Below are 24,325 nucleotides of genomic sequence, written 5' to 3' on the forward strand. Positions count from 1 at the left end.
TCTTATATTGATGCATCTTAATAGATTACATGACTGGTGAACGGGCCCATATTGACATTTTAACTTTTCTTAATAGATCACATGACTAGTGAACGGGCCCATATTCGCCTTTTAACTTTTCAGATTTTAAGGGATTCAATCTCAAAATAAGTTGGTCCAACCAATTTATCATGAGAACAAGCGACATAAACAATTCTTGAAGAATTTTCTAATTCTTCAATACATGTCTGATACTCAATATGCACATCTTCGGGATGTCACAATTGTTCATATCAACTAATGAGTTCATTTATAGTAGTAAACACAAGTTTACCATGACATGTATATTTTTTTTTCTTTACTAAATTTTAAATTTACTATTACATAAATTTCAGATTTATTACTTTAGAAGTACATTTCAAAATAACTCTTCTCAGTTATTTTGCCTCTTTCGGAGGTTAGTTGTGATACCATCACAATCAAGTACACGTTTGCATTAATAGGCTTCTCATTCACCAAGAATGGAATATAATCGTGCCTTAAGCCTATCAAATTAAGATAACTTATAACCTCTTTCAAGATATTGCTATTACAAGAGCAAATCGAGGCATACATATGACGTATTGCTGCCACATTCACTTCGGGGAATGGAGCATATTCAATGAGACAAATTTCATGTCTTTCACCAAAAACATATTGGTTTACCTTAACCATCATTATATCATCAATATGATGCATTGAGATTCAAATCTATGTCTTATCCGTATAAAGGCACTTAGATCATAAATCGATGAGACTTGAACCTAATATTTTATCATCATAATACATCGGGGCTTTAACCTAATGTCTTACCCTTTGTGCGATGAAATTAAATTCACCGTCTTATTATTAATCTTATATACCACGTAAGTATATACCTGGATAATAATCTACATGTTTGTGATCCACCGAAAACTTCAATAACTGCAACAAATTTTAAGCAAACAAAATATCTCCACAAAAGAAATTATTCAATAATTCACAAGTAAACGTGAAGGGACGAAGGAACTCCTCTGGACCGTTTTAATACAAAATTGAAATTGGAGTGATTAGATGATTAGATACATGTTAATGATTATTACATAGTTACGTATATGCTTTCAGGCCACGTGAGCAAATACTAAAACACACGTATGGAATATGAACTTTACATATCTATAAATCTAACTATCTAATAAATATAGATAAAAATATGATACTTGTCAATCAAATCTATGCATAATATATTATTAAAATATGGGCAACAAGTGAGAATATCATATTAAGTTTACCTTTGGTGAACCGGCCACCTGTTAGTGATCAAATTGGTGTCAACATGAATCAAACTATACTACATTCAACATCGTTAGCTTCATTAGTCTCACAAGACGTACGTATCTCCTGTTAGTGATCAAATTGGTGTCAACATGAATCAAACTATACTACATTCAACATCGTTAGCTTCATTAATATCACAAGACATACGTATCTAATTAAAAGATTAGAAAGATTAGAGACTCGAGAAAGAACAACAAAAATAAATAGAGAGAGAATAGAGGAAACTTCTTTATTTATTTCTTTCTCTTGAAGAATGAGGATCATAATCAATTAATAGTCGTCAATTAAAAGTGAAGATACAAATTTTAATTGTCTATCCAATTTCAGAAGAATGTTCAAATGTTTATTTATCCCCCATTCTCAATCAATAATGATACAGTAACATAATTCATTATTGAGTTACTCTCAAGCAGTCAAGCTTCATATTTCGATAGACGAATTAAACTTCTATTATTTTTTGTTAACTTGAAAGCACAACAATTCACATTAAAATTTTTGAAACATGAATTCGAAAGAAATTGTTGAGCCAATTCAAAGATCACACAAGATGGATAAATAGTAAGGAGAAAAAAACAAATTTGCCCAGGTACTATAATAAAACTGTTTATATTTATCCTTTGTTTAATTTTCGAACATAAAACTCATAAAACTTTCTCCCGTCATTACAACTATGATCAAATATGAATGTGAAGATGATAATACAACAACTTTGATAAATAATACACAACTAAGTTTCACCATATTGTAACCTTACAGCTAGTGGAAAGACCACAAAACAACATTAACACTATTCATAGTAAAAAACAGTAATAGTAAAAAGTAAAATTTCTCACACCCACCATCCTCCCCATTCATGCTTTATGCACATACGGAAAATCTAAGCAGAAGTCGGAAAACAAAAGAATCTGCAGATCGACTGATACTTCAAACGCCCAATGCATCAATGACGCAACCCATCTGCAAATAAGATGAAATAAACCCAAAGTCATACACACAGTAGTGAATACTCTAGTTGTGAAAGAACTGCAAAATCTGGTCAACGAAGATGATAGACAGCCCCCTCGATATGGAAATATAGTTCAACCCTCCCATACTATTTTCTTTGGAACTATGAATTCATTCTTTGCTCGCAGCAAGTATATGGCTCTACCTATCTTATAGCTAATCTTCCATATTTTCAATCACGGAAAATGGAAATGCCAACATGTTGACAAGCCAGTCGCCGACTACTTGATATCAAGAGGTATATCATTTTTCGCCACATACAGAAACAAGTCAAATCACACTTCAGTTGACTGGAAAATTATCGAGGCCTAGTTTTACTGTATACTCCCAAAGCATAGGAACTAAAATCTCCAGAAATCATGTATCAATCATTTGGAGCACATCTGGAGCGTAAAATTGATACAAGGATAAGCATGTGGGAAATTTGCTACTATGGATTTTGGCCAAGAATAGTCACAACTCATATTTTCCAAATACTGGTCTCATCAATTTTTGTTACAAGCCATCAAGAATTGCCCGTTTTCCACCCATGAATAATACATCAAGGGGTTGTTTGGTAGGCCGTATTAGGAGAAATAATCCATGTATTAAGTGTGGTATTAATTAATACTATGTTTGGTAGGATTTTGGACCAATGTATTACTAATACCATGTAGGGTGTATTACTAATACATCACATATGGTGGTATTAGTAATACATGGGTTTTAATACCATGGGATTAACATGTGTAAAGACAAGACTATCCTCAAATTCTTTTAAACATTTTTTTATTTTTTAAATTTTATTTTTTATATTTTTACTAATAAATTTATTCAAATAAATTAGTTTACAAATTTTATTATTATTTACAAAAATGCCCACAATTTTTTTTTAATTTTTTTCTAAATCTTTTTCAATTTATTCAATATGAGTTTCTTCTTTTTAATTTATCAAAATAATAATATCCCTCCAAATAATTTTAGTTATAAAAAACTACTCCATTAACTCAAAAAAAAATTTATTGGTCAAAATCCGAAAACAAATTGCATACAAACTTTAATTTTGTAAATAGGATATTCATAAATTAAAATAATTTTTCTACTTAGTTTTAACACACTATAGAATACAATTTTATTTTAACAATGATTTCATTGTCTCATCCAAAAGTTATACGTATCTCCCCCAACTTAAAAATAACACAAAGTGGAAACAACAAGCAAATAATGAACAAACAAAGAAAAGATAAAATAAAAAATAATTTTTGTAAGTGAATGATTAAATCTTAAAATTCTAAAGTAAATAATTAGTTATATTGTTAACTTTTTTTATTCTAAAAAAAGAATAATAAACTTTTGCAAAAAAAATACACAAAGTTATAATATGTCGAGGGTATTTTTGTAAACAAACAATATTCTTTTTAAAATATAACAATACATATTACTTTCAATGCATCAAACCAAACACTGCATAAAAAATAATCCCAGTATTACTAATCCCTGCACAACTAATCCCAGTATTACTAATACTAACATATTCAGTATTATCTTAGACACTCTACCAAACGAGTCCTAAATGGAGTATTGCTTTTGCAAGAGACACCTTATAGCAGCACACAAAGAACAATAAGCAATTGTGCATACGCCACGAAACTAAAGAACATTTCTTAGAGAGGCAAATCTAATTTAAACACATGGTACTAATACCATTAACCCTTAATCTGAAAAGCTAACACTGAATCTGATCCACCTAGTCATAAGGCAACACATTAATTCAGCTGAAGACATCAATGCATCCATAATCTAATCTAGCAAAGGTAAACAAAAGTAGGCAAATAACTAAACGTGATACCTGCAAAACACTTTGATCTCTGATGAACCCATTGTACTACCTTGCCTACTTGTCTGTGTGCGCCCTCTTGGACTTGCGACGTGAATGGTGTGAAGTACTATGTCGAGTAGGTTTCTTCGCCTTTGTACTGTCACAAAAATAAAATACACACAATTCTGAGCCTTATAGAATTAAGTAGAACTGCAGACACCTCACCATAGAATGCATATCACTGTAAAAAATTCAAATACGGGGGCCGAGTAAACTGTGCTAACCTGAAAATGCCAGACAAAAGTTTGAACAGAATTATAACTGGCAAAGCCAACACTGCTGAAGCCTATACAGAGGATTAACAAACATTTCTAAGTATGAGGTCATCAAATTGAATAAAAAGGACAGGATGGCAGATCATAGAATATGACAATCAGATACATACAGCAAACCAGACAAACTCCTCCGTTGCAAGAGGTCTTGTAAGCTTGTGTTTCTTCAGTGTTTCATCTACTGTACCTTGCAGCTTCAGATGGCATGAAACGTTGATTTAGAATTAATGGACCAAGAGAATTTAAATACAATAAGCAACATTTGCATAGTAGCAAAGGCATTTGCTATTTCACTGATTTTTCCACCAGATCATTCAAATAGTAAGAGACAGTGGCGGAACCAGACTTTTGGTTAAGGGTGTTAATATTTTCCCTTGGGCAAAGAACTGTTTTAAAAAAAAGAAAATAAAGCACTGCTGTCCCTGCCAAGGTTCGAACCCGGGTTGTTGATGCGGAAATGCACACTCTTGACCACTGGACTATGCTTCTCTAGCTTGTCAAGGGTGTGCAACATGTATATAACCATAAATATCTATATTTAACCTATATACTCGAAAAAAAAATTCCGACGAAGCGTGGTCATAAGACTCTCAGAGAGAGAAATATATCATTGTCAACTCTTCCCAACCATAATATAACTTAGTTACCTCTTCAGACAAGAGTTCAAAAGCTACTCTTCTAAGACAACCATATCACATTTCCGTTCTTCTTTATCATCTTATGAAGGTAATGAGAAGACAAATCCAACACAACCAGCAGAAAAGACAAATCCAACCAACCAACCAGCAGAAGAAAAATGACCATTATTTCCTCCCGTCAATGAATTAAGACATGATGAACAATATAGACTAATTCGTCCTCACTGAACCTTTATCCCTTGCGTCTAATTGCATAAAGATCTGTTTGTCCCTTTCATTTGGCAATACCAAGGGAAGGATCTATTTTTTAATGCAGAGCTCAACCAGATACTCCCTAGTAACAGCGCTAAACCACAAATGCTGGAAACTGGAAATTGTTGGGAACACACGCTGGAAGCTCAGCACTCTTCATCAATTGATCCGCAAGACATTTCGCCAAGTCAATTAGGCTAATTTAGTACCTTGAGCAAAATCATTCTAAAAAGACGAATCTCTCCCGGAAAAGAATAGAAAGGCAGCAAGAAGACAGACGGAAAATATTACTAAAGAGTACAGGATTTTTTTTGGTCTAAGGGATTATCTTTCTAAAAGAAAAAACTGGTAACATGTATGTGTATATATTAGATCTGCACCATGACAGTGTTATACTGTTATCTATAATTACAAAACTCAACCTTGCTTAGGACTGCTGCTTCAGAAGAACCTATGATATCAACTAGTCATTCGGTCTCCTCTACGGGATTATCGAAACCTGAATACATGAGAAACTGATGCAGTAGTAAAAATACTGGAAAAGCTAAGAAAGAAACTGACTTGCATATCTCAATCACAAGTAAACCTCTGTGAGATCTGAATATTTCAGGGACAATGATATCAATTTATTTTCACACACCTGATGATGGTAAACTGTTGCAGACTCAAGGAATTTTCCATAATGATGAACTGCCACATCTGTACATGGCTTTACAGCAATACGAACTTTTTCAATATGGGGTTTTGTAGCAGCGGCAACCTGATCAATGTATGGCTTGCTCAATTTCTTAAGTTCCTGTAAAAGTTATGCTTTCATCACATCACACACAAATAAACCGTAAAAATAGGTAGAACCATAGAAGATATACATTTGATGCATACAACAGGAAACTATATTTTTTATTGTACTTATTCTTGATATATCAGGAATTATTACTCATTTAAATGAACAGATAATGGATGTTTACCTGAACGTGAGGTTCTGCTAGTTCCTGAACCTTGACAATATGTGGAGTTACGGCGCCTTTACATGTCTCATAAATCTCAAATCCTTTGGTCTTCACCAATTCCACATGTGGCTTGAGGTTAGTGGTCATTACCACCCACTGCTCCTTCACAGCTGGCATCCATTTCTACAGAGAGTAGATCAGACGAGAAAATTATTAAGATCCCATATCTTGATCTCAAATATAACATAAAAACTAGCTTTAAGGAGTAAATGAATGTTTGAAGTAGATAACTATATCTACACCTGAAAAACTAATAGTCTTTCCAATTCTGGAAGTCATCTTCTCCCCACTCTTTAGCTTGTCCCACTTACTTTTGATTTTCCTCCTCCAGATATCAGGTGATTTTTTTATGTCATGTACCAGATAAGAGCTCAACTCATGGGAAGAAATAAAGATACTCTTACCATTTTACCTAGCAAGGTACCATTATAGCTTTGTTAACAGGAAATCTCAAATTAGTTTATTTTTATTGTTCAAGTATCTCCATGAACAGAACGATTTTAAGGTAATAACATACTGGTTATATGTACACCCATTAAGGTTTTCTGTCCACTATCTCAGCACGCTGAGATCAGAATTCACAATAAGAAACAATATTGCGTTACTTCTTCATTAATTCTGCAACAACAGGAACTTCCAGATAAATCTAATTCTATCTAAATTCATATTTGTTGAACCTTGACAGGGGCGGCTCTATGCCTTGGAAAATAAGGCAACTGCCTAAGGCCTCCAATTTGAGGGGCCTCATCTTTTTTTAGTAGTAATAAATTTATTATATGATTCTTTTTAAAAGAAATATTGTATATCCTTTTTTTTAGTCCATTTCAAAAAAAAAAATTCAATTTTTATTTTTATTTTTTCACAATAAAGAATATATTGATATATTCTATATATTTTAAATTTAAAATACAAGATTCGAAGATTTCTTTACTTTCTTAAACTACGTGTCAAATAAAGACTAAACATACAAATTAATATGGAAGGAGTACTATTTATAAAAAAAATATAAAAAAAAATCATATAAAAAAACTTTGCATCTCAAAATACTTGTGTAAGAAATACATTAACTTTGCCTCTTAAAGAATAAACTTTAAATATAAAAAATATTAATTGTTTTTCAAAATGTTAAGGCCTCCAATTCATTTTTGGCTTTAGGCCCACTAACGAGTTTGAGCCGCCCATGAACCTTGAAAAGAGGTTTAGGCATCAACCAGTCAATTAATCATATGTACCCACATAATGTAGTGACTTCTCTTTATATTAAATGCATAACACAAAATGATGAGAAACAGAGAAAGAAGAAGTTGTAAACCCAAAAAGAAGTAACTACTCCCATCTTTTTTAATTTATATGACAATCTTTTCCATTTTGGGACATTCCAAAGTATTTGACATCATCCCATTTCTGACTTCCACAACTTCCACCATCAGATTAATATAATTTAATATGGCAACAAGAGATTCAAATGTTGAATGATGCAAAGCTGACTTACTGTTTTGACCGTCCCTATATGTGGTGCTGCCCATACCTCAGCTTGGGCCTTCTTCTCAACTGCCTAAGAAGCAAATGAAAAAGGGTAAACAGGATAGAATAGTAACCGAAACAGACATTCATTCAATAATCAATAGTTTAACAGAATCCACCAAAACAAGACGTGTACCTTCTGTATCATTATGTCCATAGCAGGTTTTCCATGCTCCTGCCAATGCTTCTCCAAGAGAGACTGAAAATTCACAGGGTAGTCAGCAATCCATTTACAAGAAGGTTGGTAATAATCTTTGCTCAAAATACCTTGTAGTGAGTCATACGAACTTCAAGCCAACGTGGAAGCCATGCCCCATGCACCTGGATTTTTAGCAAAAGGAAAGAGACAAGTTAATACTTATATAATGGTCATCATCTATATTGCAAAGCATCAATTTTGAGCACGCCTTCAAAATTTCTTGGTTTTCCAACTCTTTGTTATTCTTTTAACTAAGCCAGCAAATTGCTGGACTTAAAGGCAACACAGTAAATGATTGATGCAGAATATGACTTTGATCCCTTTTCCAGTTATTGCTAGGCTATGCATGGTGTGTGAAGCATAACCTGGCTCCACATGAATCAGATTCTCATCAAAAAATGTTCACTAATATATCAACATACATCATCACAAACCAGAGACAACTTCCACACATCATAACTCCATAAACCGAGCAAGAGGGAAAAACAGAAGGGAAACTACAAAACCACCCTTTTCTCCTCATGTTGGCGATATGTGAATACCAATCCCACTTTTTACTTTGTATGGGATCTTTATGACTAATAATACAATTCTATACAAGAAACTTCAACTTTTGTTGCACGTCAACCATAAATCAACAGAATCCAAAAACATTTCTGCCAGCTATCAATGATTTAAATAAAAGAAGATTGTACTTGATTATCTCACCTAAAATAAAGGGCGGTCAAGTTACAGAAATTTGGAGATGCAGTCGATAAATATATGCAGGATACCGATTACATTTCCTCTCCCCTGAATTTCTCTTTTTTTTGGATCAAGTACATTTCATGAACAAGTAGCAAATAGCCAACCACCAAACAAAACACCACCCACCCATTTGCAGCTAGGGCTGAGCATATTTTGGTTCAAATCGAAAAAATCGAAAAATCAAACCGAAATTCAATTTTGTTTCGATTTTTTGGTTTTTCGGATCAGTTTCGGTATCAAATTTTAGAAATTCTGTTAAACGGTTTGGTTTTTGTTTTTTCAAAAAAAAGATTCGATTAAACCGAAAAACCGAAATTATAGATATTATATATATATAACAGTTATGTATTATGTTAAACTTATGGTTATTTCATTTCATTTATTGCATGTTGAGTTATTTATATTTGAGAATGAAAAAATTATTTTTCTAAAAAAATCGTCAATTTTAAATTTTCAATCATGACAAAGAAAGACTCACTACTTTAATCATCACAACAGAAAAAACGAAATAACCGAACCAAAATCGAATTTATTTTGGTTTAGTTATGGTTGTCATTTTCGTCAATCCAAAAACCGAAAAACTGAACCGATATTAAACAATCAAACCAAACAAACCGAATGCCCACCCCGATTTGCAGCAGCCACATTCCTGCAAACACCAAAACAACCCACAATTTTCCTTGTGAATATCTTCCTCCACAACCTATTTCCTGAAGTCATTATGATTTTTATCATCCTTCCATTATTCTTTACTTCAGCCAATATCACCCACTTACATGACAACCATCATCCTCTATAATACAAATGGTTTAGACCAAATCTATCATCATATTTCTTTTCCCCTATAGCCATCAATAATAAAATAACTCCAGCAACAATTCCGCAGGCTAAAGACCAACAATACCACTATCACACTACCCTTAGTACCAGAATGACCCACCATCCAGCAACAACATCATACCCAGTATATTCCCACAAAGTGGGAGGCCCAGGGAGGGTAAGGTGTACACAGTCCATACCACTACCACAGAGGTGAGGTAGAGAGACTGACCCACCATCCATTTGTCCATAAAATTACTGACAACCCCAGTTCAGACATAAACTGATACAACTAGCTAACCCAAAAAAGCGGTATATCAAACTCTTAACACGATATGATGGAAGCCCAATGGCTCCAAGATACAATGGTAGATAGAAACACTAATATGAATCACAACATTACGCTGCTAGCTGCAAAATTGATATGGAATGTCCTACCGAAAGTAATCATAATCCTGAATTAACATGATAAGATATAGGGAGCTGGAACATTTACCTCCATGAGCTCCTTCATCTTCGAAGTGACTTCAGACCTTGCTCTAATCATTTCCTCCTGAAAAGCAAAATTGGGAGACTTTAGTAATTGTTGTTCACAACACAAGCTTCAGAACTTTTGAGCTGTCCTCTAATATCAAGAGCACCTCAGCAAGTTTAAGAGCTCGTTCAGTCTTTTTCAGTTTCTCCTTCTGTTCGTCAATTGTCTTTTGGAGCTGCATAAACCAAATAGAAACAAAATAAATTCATAAGGTTAGTTGAAATACTACACATAGCTACCAAAACTATAGGACCAGCAGCAGTATGAGCTAAAAGATCTTTCTACACATACACAAGGTCCTGGGAATTTAAAGTTTGTTTAGTAGCAGAATGAAATCAACTGCATATCTGAAAACAGGCCAACTTAAATTCCAAAAATACTCCATTTTCACATGAGCTTCACAGTATCTTCAAGAAAACAGTCATCACGCTTACTCCTGTGTAGAATTCTCACATAACATCATCTCAAGATACAAGAGGACAAGATTTGGTTCCCATCAAACACGTTGCCACACACTTGAGACTCAAAATAAAGAATTGTAATTGCAAACAACTGAGGCTGCCATTTAAAGGACAAATAAAAATAAATACAACAATTTGTAAGTCTTTCAAAATTCCAGTCATTCGATGCCATCATTTTTCTTCTTTTCCTAACATTCTGCTCTCCATTTGTAGGACCATCTGGCTGATTTGACTTCTCTCTTGAGATTCTTTTGTCAAAATTATAACACTTCCTACCTCCACTGTAATTCACAGTTCTCACGAGGAAGTCAACATTCTACTTAATAGACTCTAAAAAACATCTGGACTAAATTAATTACAGCAATGCAACCGCAGCATCTTTGTTCTGCTCTAAAAATGAGTACATGAAGGTTCTTGCTGAGGAACTTATTCTAATCCTATGCTACGTTAGGCTTACTTACTTCTACTTATCATGATGTTGACTCTTTAATTACCTATATTTTTACAAGACGCCCACATTCCTTGCTAAAAGATTTAGATTCTACCTAACTTCAAGAATATTTTCATGAAAGTCAGAGCTCTGCAGCCGCCGCCACCTTTCTACGTTTCAGCTAACTTTTTAAACCATATGTCCTTATTTCTTATGAGATTCACAATCAGAATAAATTGATAAGAAAAATCCAGTGGGAACAGCATTTGGAAGTTGTTTATTTTTAGTGCTTCTGTTTGTTGCAGTGGTTGAACAAATTGGATAGCTATCATATTAACTCTAGCATGGTACGCAGGGAAATATCTGTGAGCAAGAAACAGAATAATGTATATCCAACTGCCTTTAAATACTTCTGTTAAGTTACTCAGCTCCAAACTCTCAATCACAAGGACAAGCAAAAGAATGTGATCGCAATATCTTCATAATCAGAAAATGTAATCCTCAGATATCAAAAGTTTAAGAAAATGAAAAACAAATGCCGCTCACCAGTTAATAAGAGTTTCCTTTTTCCCCTTTCATTGCTTTAATGCGTAAAAGACATCCTATCTAAAAGTGCAATACATGAAATTTCATTTATCCTTTGTTGTTGAATCATTTATAGTGAAATTTCATGTGCAAGATTAACTAATGTAGTGATTACGTAAGACATAGATAACACACTTACATAGAAAAGAGAAAAAAAAGCAAATGAACTACTGATTATTTTATAAAAAAAAGTAAAGCAGATCAAACGCTCACCTTGTCAACCTTCAAGTTTAACTCAGATACTCTTTTCTCGGTTTCAACTTTATGTGCTTCGAAGTCTCTTCTCTCCTTATTCTTCGTTTCAATTTCATCTTTTAATCTCTCAACCTGCTTTTCAAGCTGATCAACTTGTGCACGGGCCTTCCCAACTTGCTCCTCAGAATCCAGTGTTCCCTTTTTCTAGACAAAACAATACGACCGAAGAGGCTACGACTTACATCAACACCGCTAAAACATTTTCATGAAACTAAAAATAGCATACAAAAGCCAACTTATGAGAGACTCACCCGTAGAGAGGCCAACTCAGTTGACAATGACTTAATCTTCTCTGACTTTTCTTTTATTATGTTCTCTTTGTCAGAAATCAACTCATCCTTTCCTTTAAGAGCTCGCACAGTCTCCTCAACGTTTGATTCTAACAAAAAAAACCCATTAGAAGGAAAGGGATACGGTTAATAACTAATGTTTGGTATCCAAAAATTTAAACAAAACAAATGGGAGCACCCTACATCCCAAGCACCAATCCAAAACACACTGGAGCAGAATTACCTCTCGACACAAGGAAAACTATGTGAAATTTAAAAAACTCATTAATCAACGCCAATGACAATAGCAAACTACAAAGTATGACAACTGCAGAATAGGCACCTCCCAAATTTATATCTTGTCTCAAATATTTTATAAGGATGTGAAAGTTATTCTTAGTTGCAACTCTTTATTCCAAATTAGGTGTGCTGCTTTGCATATGATCTCTGATATGAACAGTTCCCAAAAGAGAGGTGTAATTGAAGATTATCTCCAAAATTGGGCAGTTTCTGAAACTGTATCTCCCTATCTGTGGATATTTATTCAAAAGCAGACCAACAAGAGACCTTTTTCATAGACCCAATAACATACACGGCGTGCTTCAAATGTTAAAAGTTATCAACTCACTATGTTCATCTTCGGATTGAAGCACTTCTACTGAGACTGAACCAAACATAAATCTTGGAGTTAGGAGAAAACAACCAAATTGGAGTCTGTAGCTTCCTATAGAAAAACTAAGGCGTGTGTTTCTTTAGCAAATTCAATTGAAAATAGTGTTACTTCATTTGAAATTTGAAGTTTGCTTCACAAGTTCTCAAAAGAATTTGGACTTCAACTTGAAATATTGAAAGTTCATTTCACAAGTTCTTTTAATTGGTAAAAGTAATTCATTGTGAACGTTATACACAATACAATTAAGAAGGAAAAAGCAATGGTTCATTTCTACTCTCCGTTTTGAACATTATACATCCTTTCTACCTCTCAAGTTAGGGGTAAGGCCTGCATACACTTCTGTACGCTCTATCATACACTCTATCCTCCCTGACCCCACTTGTCGGATTACCCTGGGTATGTTATTGTTGCTAGTCTTACTGAAGATCCCTACTTTCATCATAATTCCAGCTCATTACTAACAAATTTTCAAAAAAACACCTGTAAGTAAGTCCACCCTCAAATTAACCTCCAAACAATTCCTTTAAGGTAAACATCTACACTTCCAACCACATAACCAATACTTAAATTTAAAAAAAAAAAAAAAAATATACTTCCCCAAGAATCAAAACATGCAAACTTCAGAGTACCGATTACTCCTTCAGTTCTAATGTGTTTGGCCTACTTTCCTTTTTAGTCTGTTTCGAAAAGAACGACCCTTCCGTTATTAGCAACTCTTTAATTTGAACTTTACACAGCGTGTTTAATAACACAACACTAAAAGGCATTATAGTACCTTCCACATATTTTTAATTTAATTTAAGAATACAAGATTCAAAAGTCTTTCTTATACTTTCTTAAACTTCGTGTCAATCATTCTTTGACTTCTGAGTCAAAAGAGGTTATACAAATTGAGAACTTTCTTCGACTCCATACCAAGTCAAAATAGGCCAAACAAACCGAAGAGAACTTTCTTAAACTTGGAGTAAAGCCAAAACAGGCCAAACAAACTGAAAGGAAAGGAGAAAACAAAACAAACCTAAAGATTGGATCTTGGACTTAAGATGTTCCAATTCTTGAAAACTGGGAACATCCGATTTGACCACTTCAACTTCATCATCTAACGATGACCCAGAATCCGCTTTGACTTTAGGAACAACCACAGCAAGAAAAACAAAGGATATGAAGAACAACTTCCACGAAAACTCCATGTCTGAATTCCCCAAAGCCTGATGAAAAACCAAGGCTCTGGTAATAATATGTTGATGGGGTTTTCTTGGGCTTTTTGTTTTCGGAATTTCCAAGAAGAAGATGTTAACTTAAATGCAAAATTAATCAAAAAGGGGGTTGGTTCTTAGTGGGGGTGCGGGGTACGCTGCGGCTTTATGTGGGTAGTTGGCGTTGTTTTGTTGAATGTACGTGTCTGGTTACGGTGGAATCTCAAAGACCCCTTATTGAATCTTGATAAACAATGTCACACTTGGCTTTCACTGATTTTTTTAGCTACTCATTTGATGAAAGAATGACATACTACACTCAATGGTCAAGGGTGTCGTCTGGAGGTTATTCTTCTATTTGTTTTAGTCAAACGTCATGATTATTTTTTAAAAAAATATATAGAGGGAGGGAGAATAATGTACCACTTCTTGTATGTATTAGGTTGTTTTTGTTTTTATAAAGATTGAGAAGCTAGAATTTGAATGTATATATTAATATTTATTTATTTATAAATATAATAAAAATATAATTCAAATAAAAAAATAAGTACATATTAAAAAATATTTAATTTAAAACAGTTTAAATTATTATTTGATTTAAAAAAAAAAAGAAATATTTATGTTTGTTAGTAATAGTGAAGATGGTTTGTAATGGTGGTGGTGGTGGTATTGATTGATGTTAGTAACTAGAAATGTTGGTGTTGATAGTTGTGATGGTAGAGATTGTTGGTATTGTAGTGACTGTCAGAATGGTGACGGTTGTGATGTGAAGTTGGTTGATGTTAGTAGTTGGAGGTATTGATCGTGGTGACAGAAAAATATTTGCATGGTGGAAACAATGTATCTGTAGTAGTTGGAGACGTTGCTAGCTGTAATAGTGAAGATGGTTGTCAGTAGAGATAGACTATAGCGAAGGTAATGGTTGATAGTGGTGGTAGAGGTGGTAACACACCAGTGATAATTATGGTGTTAGTGGCCGAAGAATGAGTGAAGGTTGATGATGTAGTAGTGGTAGTTAGCAATGGTGCTAGTTGTGATAGATGAGTTGGTTGATAGTAGAGATTGTTTGGTAGTGATTGATAGTGATGGCAACGGTGGTGAAGATAATTAGAATAATAGAAGTGGTAGATGTGGTAGCAGTTGATAGTAGCGGTTGGTTGTAAATGGTGGAGGTAGGTGGCAATTGACAATATTACTGGTGACAGAGATGGTTGGTGGTGGTGCTTGGTGATTGTGGATATAATGGGGGTGAGTATTATCCAACACAAGAATACCTCTTGATGAAATTAAGATTTGATTATGATTAAGACCTATTCAGAACTCCAATAAGTTCAAACAAATAAGGACTTACTCTGGATGATTTACAAAAATGGGATATTTTTTTTAGTAAAACAAGATATATTAACTTAAGACTTAAACATAGTTCTCCCCTAAGCCCTGTCCATGGACTGGAGGCGTTGAGGTATCAAATAAAGTATAGTTTGAACTAAATATTGTCTGGAATGGTAATTTTTCTAACAAAATGATTTCCCTAGCATATGTTTCTAGAATGCTTTCCACAAAAGTTGGGGGAACTAACAAAACATTAGGGTTTCCTGGTGTTGTTGTTGTGCTTCTTCCTTTGCCAAGGCATCAGTTACCTTGTTCTGCTCTTTGAGCACATGTGTCAACAGTAATTCCCCATTGTAACATTAAAGACTTGTACCCAGTAGTGATGTTAGTGTATATCGTATTGTCATTCTTAAGTAAATAAATTACGTCAAGAGAGTCGGTATTAATAACAGGAGGTGGAATGATTTGATCCTTAGAAAGTACCAGTCCTCTTCTAAGAGCGAATAGTTCATCTAAGACAGGCTTTGCATGTGAAATTTTCTCCATAAAAACCCATAACTTATTTTCCCAAATGGTTTCGAAAGAGTCCTTCCATGCCACCAGGTTGATGTGAAACAAGAAGATAGAAGCAAGATAGAAATTAATAATAAAAATTAAAGAAAGATATACACAATTAGATTCAAACAATTAAAGGAAGTAATAGTGTAACTAACCATAACACTCCTGAATTGGGAACTAAAAGCACCTAATCTATTAGAATCCTCAAGAAGGTAGTAAACTTACTTGCAAATCCTAGGACGAGTGTTGAAAATAAACAAAGGGTTCCCAAGCTTTTAAGGGAGGCACAAATATTCAATCTTCATAAACTAGTGGTTCACCCTAATAGCTAACCATTTATATTAAGAGTTAAAAGAAGTAAGGAAAGATCAAATTGCCCTTTATTTATATTATAAGCTAATTTAAATGGTAGACAAATAATACAAGATTGACAAGGAAGAGACTAACACACACCAAAATAGTCCATGATTTGAAGAACCGAGGAACCCTTTTGTGAACCCTCTCGGATTCACTACACAATAACAATACAAGCACGATAACAACAAGATTCTAAGGTGTTCAACACCTATAATCAGTGAGCCACAAACTAAGATTACAACACAATAACAAGAACAAAAATGACACAACAAGGTCTCGGGTTTAGACACCCAAAATCGAGAATGAACACAACAACAATAATAAGATTGAATGATAGATAACTTGACACATAATGCACAAACACTATGAACCAAAGTGTATATTGAACACTAAGACCCAAGAATTCATACAAATAACATCAAGTTCTTACTGTGACCTCAAGGGAACGGAATCCCCAAGCAACCAACACAAGTGATTCCACATTTGTCACAAGTGATATCCACAGTTGTATGAGCACTCTCAAAGAGCTCTCAAAATATCATCTAAGTTATGAGAAAATGACCTAATATGTTCTATTTATAGCCTAGGTTACAACTTATTACAAAATAACTAAAATGCCCTTAATGAGCCAACACTCTAAAGTTTGTTCCATTAGTTGGCCAGTCACCCGAGAACGAGTTCTTTACGTATTGATCCACAATCACGATCGTACTCGTATCATCCCCCCTTCTTGAAAAAGGATTCAACCTCGAATCCGAACCTTCAAAATAATAAAGAAGACAAAAGAACATATATTCCTCATGACATGAGGGTTAAAGTTAGCATAATCAACAAAAAAAATATCAAACCAGCAGTGTACATTCTACAAATGCCGTGGGAACTTAAGGAATAAGATACCCTTCTAAGCACCAAAATAAATACTTGTCTATCCATTTAAGTGTGACAAGAGACAAGACAAAAAGAAAAGTGTACTTCCTTGGAGCAAAGACCATAGTGTACTCTCGGGTTCTTCATCATCAAGAGGTTAAAGTGGAATCAAGACCTCACCTTCTTCGGGCCAAGCATCATCATGGGGTATTCTCCTCGTCAATCCGCAATGCACATTAACTTTTCCTTCTTCCACCACCCTCTCGGGTCCACCATCATCCTCTTGAGGGGTTCCTTCACTTACATCATTTTTGGTCACTTTATCCCCAACAAAATAAGGATCACCCTCCACTATTACAATATTCCTTCGGTTTGGGCACTCGCTAGCTTTGTGACCCCAACCTTGACATTTAAAACAAATGATACCCTTAGGATTAGAAGTGGAAGAATTAGTACCTTCAAGCTGTGGATACCTTTGGATTGTTTTATCAAATGGCTTCTCTAAAGGCTTGTAGGACTTGTCCCACCCGAAGGTCTTCTTAGCATGATTGTTCCTTTCAACTTCAATGGCTGCTTCTACAAGGTCCTCAATTTGGTTAAACATGTGGACAACTAATTGAGAAACAACTTCATAGCACAAGCCACCCTTGAACTGAGATAGGCAATGATTTGGAGGTTCAACTATGTCAAGACGTAGGATCAAGTTTTGAAACTCATCATAATACTCCTCCACAATTTTATATCCTTGACTTAAGTTGTAGAGCTTTGTTAGTTGCTCTTGTTTGTACCCTTCCGTGACATATCTCTCCCTTATAAGAGCTTTTAATTCATTCCAATCCAGAAGGTCAAGATTATCATTCCTTGCCCATTGCAACCACTTTGTCTCCCACCAAGTAGATGCATAACCTTCAAATTAAGCAATGATATGTGTGACTTTCTTTTGGGAAGTTAACTCGTTGATTTGTTAAATCCGATTACATTGTAACTCCCAATCAAGATAGAGAGATGGATCACTAGTTCCTTTGAAAGAAGAAAGAGCGATCTTAATAGAATTTAGGCCCGTGTCTCTACCCATATTGCCTCCTTAGTCCACTAGACCTTCTTGAACATGAGGTCGGTGTCACAAATTTCCCCTACCATGTGGAGCCGGTCCAACTCTTCCCCCTCGGCCTCTATGTCCCCTACCATAAGCTCTTCTTCTATTGCGCACAAATTCCATAAAGAGAGTTCCTTTATCTAACCCCCTCACCTCCATAAAGGCCCTCACATTCCACATCATTAATTTGGATTGGTTAGTTTTGGTTTAGTGGTGCTCTAGGCATATCAAGGGGGTATCGGATTTGGGAAGCTTCTTGATAAACTTGACTTCAGTTTTTTAGATAAGTAGGGACTTGGTGGAAGGGTTCATGGGTTGGTCTTGGTGGATTGAGCAATTGGGGAAATGTATTCGGGGTGGTAGCATGTCCACTAGTCGAGGTGTGGTAGTGTTTCGGACTTGAATGGTTGGAATCTAAACGAACTTTCAATGTATCCATTCTCCTTGAAAAAGAACCCTCCATCCTGTCCATCCTTCCTTCCATCCTCTCCATTCAACCACTAAGATCATGTTTCACGCTCATTATGGCCGCTAAAAAAGCATCCATGGATACCTCTCTCGAGGCTCTTGGACTACCTTCACTCAAAGCCATCGTACCTAATAAGAAATGCTAAAAAAAACACAAACAATAACAAGCTAAGGTTAGCAAAAATTACCCTCACTAACTTTCAAGCTCACACTTTTTCAAGTACCACTCAATTGGTTTCACAAGTGTTGGTACACCATTTTTACTCCAATGAAGTTACTTGGTCCCATTTGCGGCTCAAGGTCGGAATGGATTTTTGTTTGCAATGACCCAAAATAAATTTGTACGTACTTTAATAAAAAGTCTACAACGAGTTTTCGAAAAGATAAAAGCACACAAAGAAACATAGACACGAATAAACGGACCCAAAACTAATTTACAACCTAATAGACAATTACTAGTTTGTTAATTAGCAATAAAATCAACAAAATGCAATTAAGAAACAAATATTAGAAACTAAGAAATCAAAAAATTAGAGCTTACTTATGTTGCATGAGCAGTAAAACGTGATGATGTGGCGGCCACGTAATTGGTCGCGGTCCCACACAATGTTTTTTTAAATCACCAATTTGAAACTTTTGTATGGATGAGTTTGTCTTTTGGTGGAAAAATTCAAGTCTTAGAAACTTTTTCAAATTCTAACTCAAAAAGTGAGACTTAACTTTACTATTCCCACAAAACAAGGTCCTTGAAATATGAAAAAGTAGTTGACAAGTCTTTGAAGTGATGTGTTCAAATCTCTTCACCAACAATTTTTCAACTTTATCTTACACCTTTTTTGGATCTATGTTACACTTTATATTGATTAGAGATGTCAAAATGTGAAAAACAACAAGATCTCAACAACAATTTATCAAGAACACCACCAACATTCACCTCCAAGTCCACACCAATTGCAACATATGACCAAGATCAACAATATCAACATACGACCGACTTCCAATTTACATCAACAAGGTCAACAACATAAGCTCAAACCTTTAGATCTAGACACTTTAGTGTTGGTGAGAAAAAAACCAACACTAGAAACAATCTAAACAAACAAAAGACTACAAGATCTAGCCACAAAGAAATATGTCTCTGCCAAGAACAAGAATAACTTCTGCACTTTCCTTTTTTTTAATATTTTTAAGCTAGCTAGCCCAAGATTGATCTTGTGAAAATAAAATCAAGACATGTTTTGATACTAAATGATACAAAATCGGCAAGGAAGACACTACCAAAACAGTCCACGATTTGAAGAATCGATGATCCCTTTTGGTGGCCCCTCTCAGATTCATTACACAATAACAATACAAGCACGATAACAAAAAGATTCTAAGGTGTTCAACACCTATAATCAGCGAGCCACAAACTAAGATTACAACACAATAACATGAACAAAAATAACACAACAAGGTCTCGGGTTTGGACACCCAAAACTGAGAATGAACACAACAACAATAATAAGATAGAATGATAGATAACTTGACACACAATGCACAAACATTATGAACCAAAGTGTATATTGAACACTAAGACCCAAGAATTCATACAAATAACATCAAGTTCTTACGGTGACCTTAAAGGAACGAAATCCCTAAGAAACCCACGTTTCAAAACAAGCAACCAACATAAGTGATTCCACACTTGTCATGAGTGATATCCACACTTTTATGAGCACTCTTAAAGATCTCTCAAAATATCATCTAAGTTATGAGAAAATGACCTAATATGTTTTATTTATAGCCTAAGTTACAACTTATTACAAAATAACTTAAATGCCCTTAATGAGCCAATACTCCAAAGCTTGTTCCATTAGTTGGCCAGTCACCCGAGCATGAGTTCTTTACGTATTGATCCACAATCACGATCATACTCGTATCATCTTCTCCTTCTTGAAAAAGGATTCGACCTCAAATCCAAACCTTCAAAACAATAGTGGAGACAAAAGAACATATATTTCTCATGACATGAGGGCTAAAGTTAGCATAATCAACGAAAAAAATATCAAACTACCAGCGTACATTCTACACATGCCGTGGGAACTTAGGGAATAAGATACCCTTCTAAGCACCAAAATAAATACTTGTCTATCCACCTAAGCATAATAAGAGATAAGATAAAAATAAAATTGTACTTCCTTGGAGCAAGGACCATAGTATACTTTCGGGTCCTTCATTATCAAGGGGTCAAAGTGTAATCAAGACCTCACCTTCTTCGGGCCAAGCATCATCATGGGGTGTTCTCCTCATCAATCCACAATGCATATTAACTTCCCCTTCTTCCACTACCCTCTCGGGTTCACTATCATCCTCTTGAGGGGTTCCTTCACTAATATTATTTTTGGTCACTTTATCCCCAATAAAATAAGGATCACCCTCCACTATTATAATGTTCCTTCGGTTTGGGCACTCGCTAGCTTTGTGACCCCAACCTTGACATTTAAAACAAATGATACCCTTAGAATTAGGAGTGGAAGATTTAGTACCTTCAAGCCGTGGATACCTTTGGATTGTTTTATTAAATGGCTTCTTTTCTAAGGGCTTGTAGGACTTGTCCCACCGGAAGGTCTTCTTAGCATGATTGTTCCTTTCAACTTCAATAGCCGATTCTACAAGATCCTCAATTTGGTCAAACTTGTGGACAACTAATTGAGAAACAACTTCATAGCACAAGCCACCCTTGAACCGAGCTATGAAATGATTTAGAGGTTCGACGATGTCAAGACGTAGGATCAGGTTTTGAAACTCAACATAATACTACTCCACATTTCTATATCCTTGCCTCAAGTTGTAGAGCTTTGTTAGTTGCTCTTATTTGTACCTTTCCATGACATATCTCTCCCTCATAAGAGCTTTCAATTCATCCCAATCTAGAAGGTCAAGATTGTCATTCCTAGCCCATTGCAACTGCTTTGTCTCCCACCAAGTATATGCATAACCTTCAAATTGAGCAATGGCATGTGCGGCTTTCTTTTGGGAAGTTAACTCGTTGAATTGGAAAATCCGATTACATTGTAACTCCCAATCAAGATAGAGAGATGGATCACTAGTCCCTTTGAAAGAAGGAAGAGTGTTCTTAATGGAATTTAGGCCCGTGTATCTACCTACATTTCCTCCTTGGTCCACTAGACCTTCTTAAACATGAGGTCGGTGTCCCAAGTTACCCCTACCATGAGGAGTTGGTCCAACTCTTCCCCCCGGCCTCTATGTCCCCCGCCATAAGCTCTTCTTCTATTGCGCACAAATTCCATAAAGAGAGTTGCTTCATCTAACCCCTCACCTCCATAAAGGCCCTCACCTTCCACATTATTAATTTGGATTGGTTAGTTTTGGTTTAGTGGTGCTCTCGGTATATCAAGGGGGTATCAGATTTGGAAAGCTTCTTGATGAACTTGACTTTAATTTTTTGGATAAGTAGGGACTTGGTGGAAGGGTTCATGGGTTGGTCTTGGTGGATTGAGCAATTGGGGAAATGTATCCGGGGTGGTAGCATGTCCACTAGTCGAGGTGTGGTAGTTTTTTGGACTTGAATGGTTGGAATCTAAACGAACTTTCAATGTATCCATTCTCCTTGAAAAGGAACCCTCCATCCCGTCCATCCTTCCTTCGATCCTCTTCATTCGACCACTAAGATCATGTTTCACGCTCATTATGGCCGCTAACAAAGCATCCATGGATACCTCTCTCGAGGCTCTTATACTACCTTCACCCGAAGCCATCGTACCTAATAATAAATACTAAACAAAACACAAATAATAACAAGTTAAGGTTAGCAAAAATCACCCTTACTAACTCTCAAGCTCACACTTTTTCAATTATCACTCAATTGGTCTCACAAGTGTTTGGTACACCATTTTTACTCTAATGAAGTTACTTGGTCCCACTTGCGGCTTAAGGTCAGAATGGATTTTTATTTGTAATGACTCAAAATAAATTTGTACGTACTTGAATCAAAAGGCTACAACGAGTTTTTGAAAAGATAAAAGTATACAAAGAAACGTAGACACGAATAAATGGACCCAAAACTAATTTACAACCTAGTAGACAATTACTAGTTTGTTAATTAGCAATAGAATCAACAAAATGCAACTAAGAAACAAAGATTAGAAAAGAAACAAAGATTAGAAACTAAGAAATCAAAAAATTCGAGCTTACTTATGTTGCGTGAACAGTAAAACGTGATGATGTAGCGGCCACATAATTGGTCACGGTCCCACATAATTTGTTTTTAATCACCAATTTGAAACTTTTGTCTTAATATAATTTGTTATGGATGAGTTTGTCTTTTGATGGAAAAATTCAAGTCTTAGAGACTTTTTCAAATTCCAACTCAAAAAGTGAGACTTGACTTTACTATTCCCACAAAACAAGGTCCTTGAAATATGGAAAAATGGTTGACAAGTCTTTGAAGTGATATGTTCAAATCTCTTCACCAACAACTTTTCAACTTTATCTTACACTTTTTTTGGATCTATGTTATACTTTAATTGATTAAGAGATGTCAAGATGTGAAGAACAACAATATCTCAACAACAATTTCAAGAACACCACCAACATTCACCTCCAAGTCCACAACAATTGAAACACACGACCAAGATCAACAATATCAACATACGACCAACTTCCAATTTATATCAACAAGGTCAATAACATAAGCTCAAACCTTTAGATCTAGACACTTTAGTGTTGGTGAGAAATAAACCAACACTAGAAACAATCTAAACAAACAAAAGACTACAAGATCTAGCCACAAAGAAACATGTCTCGGCCAAGAACAAGAACAACTTCTACACTTTCCTTTGTTTTTGTATTTTTAAGCTAGATAGCCCAAGATTGATCTTGTGAAAACAAAATCAAGCCATGCTTTGATACCAAATGATACAATATCGACAAGGAAGCCACTAACACACACAAAAATAGTCCGTAATTTGAAGAACCGAGGACCCCTTTTGGTGACCCTCTCGGATTCACTACACAATAACAATACAAACACGATAACAACAAGATTCTAAGGTGTTCAACACCTATAATTAGTGAGCCAAAAACTAAGATTACAGCACAATAACAAGAACAAAAATAACACAACAAGGTCTCGGGTTTGGACACCCAAAACTGTGAATGAACACAATAACAATAATAAGATAGAATAATAGATAACTTGACACCCAATGCACAAACACTATGAACCAAAGTGTATATTTAACACTAAGACCCAAGAATTCATACAAATAACATCAAGTTCTTACGGTGACCTCAAGGGAACGGAATCCCCAAGCAACCAACATTTCAAAACATGCAACCAACACAAGTGATTCCACACTTGTTATAAGTGATATCCGCACTTGTATGAGCACTCTCAAAGATCTCTCAAAATATCATCTAAGTTATGAGAAAATGACCTAATATGTTCTATTTATAGCATAGGTTACAACTTATTATAAAATGACTAAAATGCCCTTAATGATCTAACACTCCAAAGCTTGTTCCATTAGTTGGCCAGTCACCCGAGCACGAGTTCTTTACATATTGATCTACAATCACG

At 35.1% G+C, this 24,325-nt stretch overlaps 1 protein-coding gene across 1 annotated transcript; it reads right to left on the reverse strand.

The window, feature by feature from the left end:
- Positions 1–1,922: 1,922 nt before the first annotated feature.
- On the reverse strand, positions 1,923–14,487 carry LOC107871794 (inner centromere protein). Its single transcript, XM_016718682.2, has 14 exons — positions 13,886–14,487; positions 12,177–12,304; positions 11,884–12,069; positions 10,301–10,369; positions 10,156–10,212; positions 8,162–8,215; positions 8,031–8,093; positions 7,863–7,925; positions 6,329–6,493; positions 6,001–6,156; positions 4,584–4,664; positions 4,423–4,484; positions 4,169–4,295; positions 1,923–2,292 (listed from the first exon to the last, which is right to left on the reverse strand). The coding sequence occupies exons 1-13, from the start codon at positions 14,055–14,057 to the stop codon at positions 4,214–4,216; spliced, it is 1,338 nt and encodes a 445-aa protein (XP_016574168.1). The 5' UTR covers positions 14,058–14,487; the 3' UTR covers positions 1,923–2,292; positions 4,169–4,213.
- Between the last annotated feature and the right edge of the window lie 9,838 nt (positions 14,488–24,325).

Source organism: Capsicum annuum, chromosome 1 (assembly GCF_002878395.1).
Source record: "Capsicum annuum cultivar UCD-10X-F1 chromosome 1, UCD10Xv1.1, whole genome shotgun sequence".
Taxonomy (NCBI): domain Eukaryota; kingdom Viridiplantae; phylum Streptophyta; class Magnoliopsida; order Solanales; family Solanaceae; genus Capsicum; species Capsicum annuum.